General features: G+C 45.1%; 1 protein-coding gene across 37 annotated transcripts in view; it reads left to right on the top strand.

Moving 5' to 3' along the window:
- The window catches only part of LOC139392150 (CLIP-associating protein 2-like), a 117476-nt gene that overhangs the window by 70341 nt on the left and 39635 nt on the right, over window positions 1-7500 (top strand). For 28 of the 37 annotated variants that reach the window (XM_071139912.1, XM_071139906.1, XM_071139910.1 and 25 more), the window contains 5 exons: window positions 2428-2505; window positions 2668-2835; window positions 3208-3248; window positions 3446-3595; window positions 4922-4945. In XM_071139912.1, coding sequence (XP_070996013.1) covers window positions 2428-2505; window positions 2668-2835; window positions 3208-3248; window positions 3446-3595; window positions 4922-4945 — 461 coding nt within the window. The remainder of the gene's footprint in view (window positions 1-2427; window positions 2506-2667; window positions 2836-3207; window positions 3249-3445; window positions 3596-4921; window positions 4946-7500) is intronic. The other 9 variants (XM_071139913.1, XM_071139909.1, XM_071139898.1 and 6 more) reach the window with 2 other exon arrangements.

Raw genomic sequence — 7500 nt, 5'->3', positions numbered from 1 at the left:
GTGATGTACATATTGCCAAAGCGTACTCTGTAAATGAAATGATTAATTTACAATATTAACATTAGTTAAAACCGTAATAATCGAGATTGTCCCCCACTGACGATCACTAACGACAATAACCACGTGTCAAAGTAAACAGGCAGCAATGTAGTGGTCTGTCAGACACTGTCCCTCATCTTATGGCAGGCAGCAATGTAGTGGTCTGTCAGACACTGTCCCTCATCTTATGGCAGGCAGCAATGTAGTGGTCTGTCAGACACTGTCCCTCATCTTATGGCAGGCAGCAATGTACTGGTCTGTCAGACACTGTCCCTCATCTTATGGCATGCAGCAATGTAGTGGTCTGTCAGACACTGTCCCTCATCTTATGGCAGGCAGCAATGTACTGGTCTGTCAGACACTGTCCCTCATCTTATGGCATGCAGCAATGTAGTGGTCTGTCAGACACTGTCCCTCATCTTATGGCAGGCAGCAATGTAGTGGTCTGTCAGACACTGTCCCTCATCTTATGGCAGGCAGCAATGTAGTGGTCTGTCAGACACTGTCCCTCATCTTATGGCAGGCAGCAATGTACTGGTCTGTCAGACACTGTCCTTCATCTTATGGCAGGCAGCAATGTAGTGGTCTGTCAGACACTGTCCCTCATCTTATGGCATGCAGCAATGTAGTGGTCTGTCAGACACTGTCCCTCATCTTATGGCAGGCAGCAATGTAGTGCGCTGCCAACCCACAGCTCTCTGCGTCCTCCCCCAACAGGACGGGTAGCCTGTCCTCATCAGAGAGGTCTTTGAAACCTTGAATAGGGGTTTCACATTTTGGGAAATGACACTCTCTAATTGTTTTATATTTTTGACATTTTGTCAGGAAATGCAGCTCCGTCTCAGGTTCTGTTGTTGTGCAGTGGTTTCACAGCCTTTCCTCTACAGGGAGCCAGGTTCTGCTGTGGTGCAGTGGTTGCACAGCCTTTCCTCTACAGGGAGCCAGGTTTTCCTGTGTCTACCCTTCTCAATGGCAAGGCTGTGTTCACTGAGCCTGTAATTTGTCAAGGTCTTTCTAAGGCTGTGATCAGTAACCAGGTCTAATAATTTGTCTTGCTGTCTCTGACATCTTTGTCAAGGTCTTTCTAAGGCTGTGATCAGTAACCAGGTCTAATAGTTTGTCTCGCTGTCTCTCTGACATCTTTGTCAAGGTTTTTCTAAGGCTGTGATCAGTAACCAGGTCTAATAGTTTGTCTCGCTGTCTCTGACATCTTTGTCAAGGTCTTTCTAAGGCTGTGATCAGTAACCAGGTCTAATAGTTTCTCGCTGTCTCTGACATCTTTGTCAAGGTCTTTCTAATGCTGTGATCAGTAACCAGGTCTAATAGTTTCTCGCTGTCTCTGACATCTTTGTCAAGGTCTTTCTAAGGCTGTGATCAGTAACCAGGTCTAATAGTTTGTCTCGCTGTCTCTGACATCTTTGTTAAGGTCTTTCTAAGGCTGTGATCAGTAACCAGGTCTAATAGTTTCTCGCTGTCTCTGACATCTTTGTCAAGGTCTTTCTAAGGCTGTGATCAGTAACCAGGTCTAATAGTTTGTCTCGCTGTCTCTGACATCTTTGTCAAGGTTTTTCTAAGGCTGTGATCAGTAACCAGGTCTAATAGTTTCTCGCTGTCTCTGACATCTTTGTCAAGGTCTTTCTAAGGCTGTGATCAGTAACCAGGTCTAATAGTTTGTCTCGCTGTCTCTGACATCTTTGTCAAGGTTTTTCTAAGGCTGTGATCAGTAACCAGGTCTAATAGTTTCTCGCTGTCTCTGACATCTTTGTCAAGGTCTTTCTAAGGCTGTGATCAGTAACCAGGTCTAATAGTTTGTCTCGCTGTCTCTCTGACATCTTTGTCAAGGTCTTTCTAAGGCTGTGATCAGTAACCAGGTCTAATAGTTTGTCTCGCTGTCTCTGACATCTTTGTCAAGGTTTTTCTAAGGCTGTGATCAGTAACCAGGTCTAATAGTTTCTCGCTGTCTCTGACATCTTTGTCAAGGTCTTTCTAAGGCTGTGATCAGTAACCAGGTCTAATAGTTTGTCTCGCTGTCTCTGACATCTTTGTCAAGGTTTTTCTAAGGCTGTGATCAGTAACCAGGTCTAATAGTTTCTCGCTGTCTCTGACATCTTTGTCAAGGTCTTTCTAAGGCTGTGATCAGTAACCAGGTCTAATAGTTTGTCTCGCTGTCTCTCTGACATCTTTGTCAAGGTCTTTCTAAGGCTGTGATCAGTAACCAGGTCTAATAGTTTGTCTCGCTGTCTCTGACATCTTTGTCAAGGTTTTTCTAAGGCTGTGATCAGTAACCAGGTCTAATAGTTTGTCTCGCTGTCTCTCTGACATCTTTGTCAAGGTCTTTCTAAGGCTGTGATCAGTAACCAGGTCTAATAGTTTCTCGCTGTCTCTCAGACATACAGCGGTGATGGTCGCCAGCATTAAGAAGGGAATCGCAGATGCCGACGCAGAGGCCAGGGTAGAGGCCCGCAAGTAAGAATACATACACACACACTCAGCATTACACACACACACACTCAGCATTACACACACACACACTCAGCATTACACACACACACTCAGCATTACACACACACACTCAGCATTACACACATTTTCCTACAGACATACTCACACATTATTCCTCTCTCTCAGGGCATACTGGGGTCTTAGGAACCATTTCCCGGGGGAGGCAGACTCTCTGTTCAACTCGTTAGAGCCGTCCTATCAGAAGAGCCTCCAATCGTCTCTCAAGAGTTCTGGGAGCGTGACGTCTCTTCCTCAGAGCGACCGCTCCTCTTCCTCATCACAGGAGAGCCTTAAGTAATGACCCCTTTAACTATATGTTTTTGAGAGGAGGGGCTCAGAGGTACCCGGAAAGTAATATTCTGCTCTCGCTCTTTCCTTCTCTCCTCTCTCTCTACTCTCTTCTCTCTCTCTCTTCTCTCTCCTCTCTCTCTACTCTCTTCTCTCTCTCTTCTCTCTACACTCTTTCTCTCCTCTCTCTCTCTTCTCTCTCCTCTCTCTCTACTCTCTTTCTCTCCTCTCTCTCTCTTCTCTCTCCTCTCTCTACTCTCTTCGCTCTCCTCTCTCTCTACTCTCTTCTCTCTCCTCTCTCTACTCTCCTCTTTTCTCTCTCTCTCTCTCTCTCTCTCTCTCTCTCTCTCTCTCTCTCTCTCTCTCTCTCTCTCCCAGTCGTCCTCTGTCATCTAAATGGTCAGCTGCTCCTGGAAGAGGTGAGACACACTACCTCTCCGGTATTGATTACATGATTTTGTGGCGTGTACGTTATTTGTTTCATTCAGAAAGTATCCAGACCCCTTCATTTTCCCACATACTTTCGGGAATCCACTGTTATGTGCCAGAAAGTGATTGTATAGTATGTGTGTGTGTGTGTGTGTGTAAATATATATATCCTCCCTTCCCCTCCCAGTCCCGGCGGGTCATAAGGGCGGGGCGTCGCCGGGCTCCCTACAGCGTTCCCGTAGCGATGTAGATGTTAATGCGGCAACGGTTGCTAAGCAGCGGCACATCGGGCAGGTGGGGCCAGTGAGACTGACCCCCGGCTCCTACTCCTCATTGGGTAAGGAAGCTGTCAATCAAACCAGACAGCCAACCAATCAGACAGGCAGTTTAGACATGAGTCTGAGTGACAGACAGCTGACTGATATGGTCTATCAAATAATCAATCACCCAAGCACGCGCGTGTGCACACACACACAGGTATGGTGCTGAATGTTAAAATTATTTCCTAGTGTTTTCGGGACCTGGGCTGAACATCTTTCTGAATATACTTCCTGCCTCTCTCGTCTCCCATGTTTGTCTGAGTGTGGCTCTGTGTGTGCTTGCTGCCTGTATGTGTGTTGTATGTCTGTATTTGTGTAGATATGTGCTGTCAGTGTGTATTTGTGTAGATATGTGCTGTCAGTGTGTGTTTGTGTAGATATGTGCTGTCAGTGTGTGTGTTTGTGTAGATATGTGCTGTCAGTGTGTGTTTGTTAGGCACGTTAGTTGTGTAGATATGTGCTGTCAGTGTGTGTTTGTGTAGATATGTGCTGTCAGTGTGTGTTTGTGTAGATATGTGCTGTCAGTGTGTTTGTGTAGATATGTGCTGTCAGTGTGTGTTTGTGTAGATATGTGCTGTCAGTGTGTGTTTGTGTAGATATGTGCTGTCAGTGTGTATTTGTTAGGCACGTTAGTTGTTCCGCATGATTCACTGTTGGACTATGTTCTGTTACTAACATAGATACTATACCTCTTTCTCCCTCACTGCATCTCTCTCCCTCACTGCATCTCTCTCCCTCACTGCATCTCTCTCCCTCTCTGCATCTCTCTCCCTCTCTGTATCTCTCTCTCTCGCTGCATCTCTCTCTCGCTGCATCTCTCGCGCTCATCTCTCTCTCGCGCTCATCTCTCTCTCGCGCTCATCTCTCTCTCTCTCGCTCATCTCTCTCTCTCTCGCTCATCTCTCTCTCTCTCGCTCATCTCTCTCTCTCTCGCTCATCTCTCTCTCTCTCGCTCATCTCTCTCTCTCGCTCATCTCTCTCTCTCTCGCTCATCTCTCTCTCTCTCGCTCATCTCTCTCTCTCTCGCTCATCTCTCTCTCTCTCGCTCATCTCTCTCTCTCTCGCTCATCTCTCTCTCTCTCGCTCATCTCTCTCTCTCGCTCATCTCTCTCTCTCTTGCTCATCTCTCTCTTCATCTCTCTCTCTCTCGCTCATCTCTCTCTTCATCTCTCTCTGCATCTCTCTCTCTCTGCATTTCTCTCTGCATCTCTCTCTCTGCATCTCTCTCTCTGCATTTCTCTCTGCATCTCTCTCTCTCTGCATCTCTCTCTCTCTCTGCATCTCTCTCTCTCTCTGCATCTCTCGCTCTGCATCTCTCTCTCTGTGTCTCTCTCACACTAAAGATGATGCCTCAGATAAAACAGATGGTAAGATCAACTCCTTCACTCCCCCCCCCCCCCGCTCACTTCATGTTTTTAATTCCTCCCTTCATTCCTCCTTCCTGTGTATTCTGGGAGTGGCCCTGGACAGGAAAGAGTTAACTCTGTAACCATGGCGCCATCTGCTGTTCCTCTGTACTCTAACATCTCATATTCCATAAATGTGACCGACCGACTCAGTCTGGTCTTCTGCAATTACTGTCGGTTCAATAAAAAGCTCGCTAACATTAGGCTATAACTAGCTATGCAAATGGCTCTGAGATACGAATAATATTACTACACAGATCATACACATAACATTAGCTAGCTAGCTAACAGAAAATGACTTTCTGACAAAATTAGAAACTTATCATATCTGAAATTGTAGCTACCTACTCTCTTACCCGTGTGCATGGATGAATGCTTCTCCCTCTCTGTCACGGATGCCATTGTTGCCCTCAGTTTGAAGATGTAATCCGGAGACAGGTATTTTATACAACAGCCTTCTGTGTGTTCTCTTTTCGACTCCCTCCGCAAATTTTCAATCAAACACCAGAATATTCTCCATCTCCTCATCTGTCTAACTCTGCTTCCACCGGACATTCTACTGATTTCAGAACTCAGTCTGTGGCGAAATCTGCACGGAGCCTTCACCGTGCACTGCCACTTTAAGAGCGCATGAGCAGTAAGGAAGGAGGAAATGAAGAGAGCTCGTTCAGCTCTTTGGGGAGGGGCTCTTTGGTGGCGCGACAGTTTGATTGTGTGTGCTGTGCTGCAGACGTTTTGTTTGTTTTCAGCGTGTGTAGTTTATAGAGTGTTTAACTCAATCATCGGTGTAATCGCTCTAGGTCGTGGTTGTTTTCAGCGTGTGTAGTTTATAGAGTATTTAACTCAATCATCGGTGTAATCGCTCTAGGTCGTGGTGGTTTTCGTTTGGGACCGCGCCCGTTATGGATCGCACGGATTAGTAGCAACATTGTTGCGAAGCTTTAACATGCAAACCAACAAACCATCGGACAGTCAGACAGTACACCTGCACGCCTGAAGACCACAGCTAAGATCTCTCTTGTTCTCTTGTTCTCTTCCCTCTATCGTTCCAGTGCTTTACCCTGCAACAGACGCTCTATTTGTCCAATGCACTTCCCATTGAAGTTCATTAGAGCTGGACTATTATTGCCCTGCCGGAAGTATTTGGACATTTTAGTTAAAAGGGAGGTTGCTTGCAAGTTGTGTATTGTTATGTGAACTGTATTGAGGTGTACTAATGACATGTGGCCGAGAAGACTGTGGACATTTTTAAGGCCTTTGTTGTGTCGATTCATACCCTCTGCACTCATCCACTAGACAATAATACAGATTATTGCAAATCCTATGTTGATGACTGGGTTCGTTCTTGTATGACGTTGCTGTTGAATTGCTCTGCCATTATTAGTATTATTGTATGAGGTATTCTTGTTGGGGTTACCCCTGTGCTGTGATGTGGGTTTTATATGGTGTGTATTCTTTTTTCTCTCCACTGGCTATCTGGTAAACAGGATACCCTCTAGGCAGTCTCTTCTGCTGATGTGTGTGGGTCTGGTAGTGGTACTCTCTCTATTCTACTCTTTTCCTTTCGGCATGGTTAATACCTGCCTGGCGCCCGAACAAAATCTTTCTTTACCCCTCTCTAATAAATACCGCTACAAGTCCTCCAACACTAATGCCGTTCTTTGTGATATCTTGAAAAATAGCTTAGTTTTAAAGGGATTACCTACACACACTGATCAGCTCATGTTATAGACAGAAGCGTGTTACATGGCAGACCAATCATGAACTCATCTCTAGGCATGTCCAGACCATCCATTATTTCAGCCAATCATGGCTAGCGGGAAGGTTCCTGGCTTCTTCTTTTTTTCTGGCTAAATCAACTAAGTTCATAATTGTAACAATTTTATTCATATTTACAGATGGCGTACAAGTTTGTTGTTAAGGCACATGAACGTTCACATGTTCCAGAAGGCATTTCTGCAACAAAAAACAATTTTAATCAAAAATAAATATTTACGTTCAAATACCTCTCCTGTGACGTAGTGACGAGCGACTTTACGTTCGAATACCTCTCCTGTGAAGTAGTGACGAGCGACTTTACGTTCGAATACCTCTCCTGTGAAGTAGTGACGAGCGACTTTACGTTCAAATAGCTCTCCTGTGACGTAGTGACGAGCGACATACGTCTTGTTTCCTGAAATGATTCACAAATTCTATCTCATATCTGGAACTAGAAAGAGAATCCCAAAGTTCGGATTTGATATTGTTTTAAGTAAAAGTCAGATATTATTTGGGCATTTTAGTCGGCCGAGCTAAATCATATCACATGATCTTTGACCTCTGACACAGACCCCCCCCTCTCTCTGTGTCTGACTGTAGGGGTCAGGTCAGTCAATGGTAAGACAGTAGTACTTACTGTAAGTCTAGACTGTAATACAAGTTACTGTTTAGACTAAGTTAGATGCGTGAGTGTATATAGACTAGTATTCTCCAGTAGTACTTCTCTTACCTTCTCTAGACTAGTGCTTATTGCTTAG

This window comes from Oncorhynchus clarkii, chromosome 32, assembly GCF_045791955.1.
Source record: "Oncorhynchus clarkii lewisi isolate Uvic-CL-2024 chromosome 32, UVic_Ocla_1.0, whole genome shotgun sequence".
NCBI classification, from domain to species: domain Eukaryota; kingdom Metazoa; phylum Chordata; class Actinopteri; order Salmoniformes; family Salmonidae; genus Oncorhynchus; species Oncorhynchus clarkii.
The sequence above is the reverse complement of the archived record's forward strand: the minus strand, read 5'-3'. Positions and strand labels throughout refer to the sequence as shown.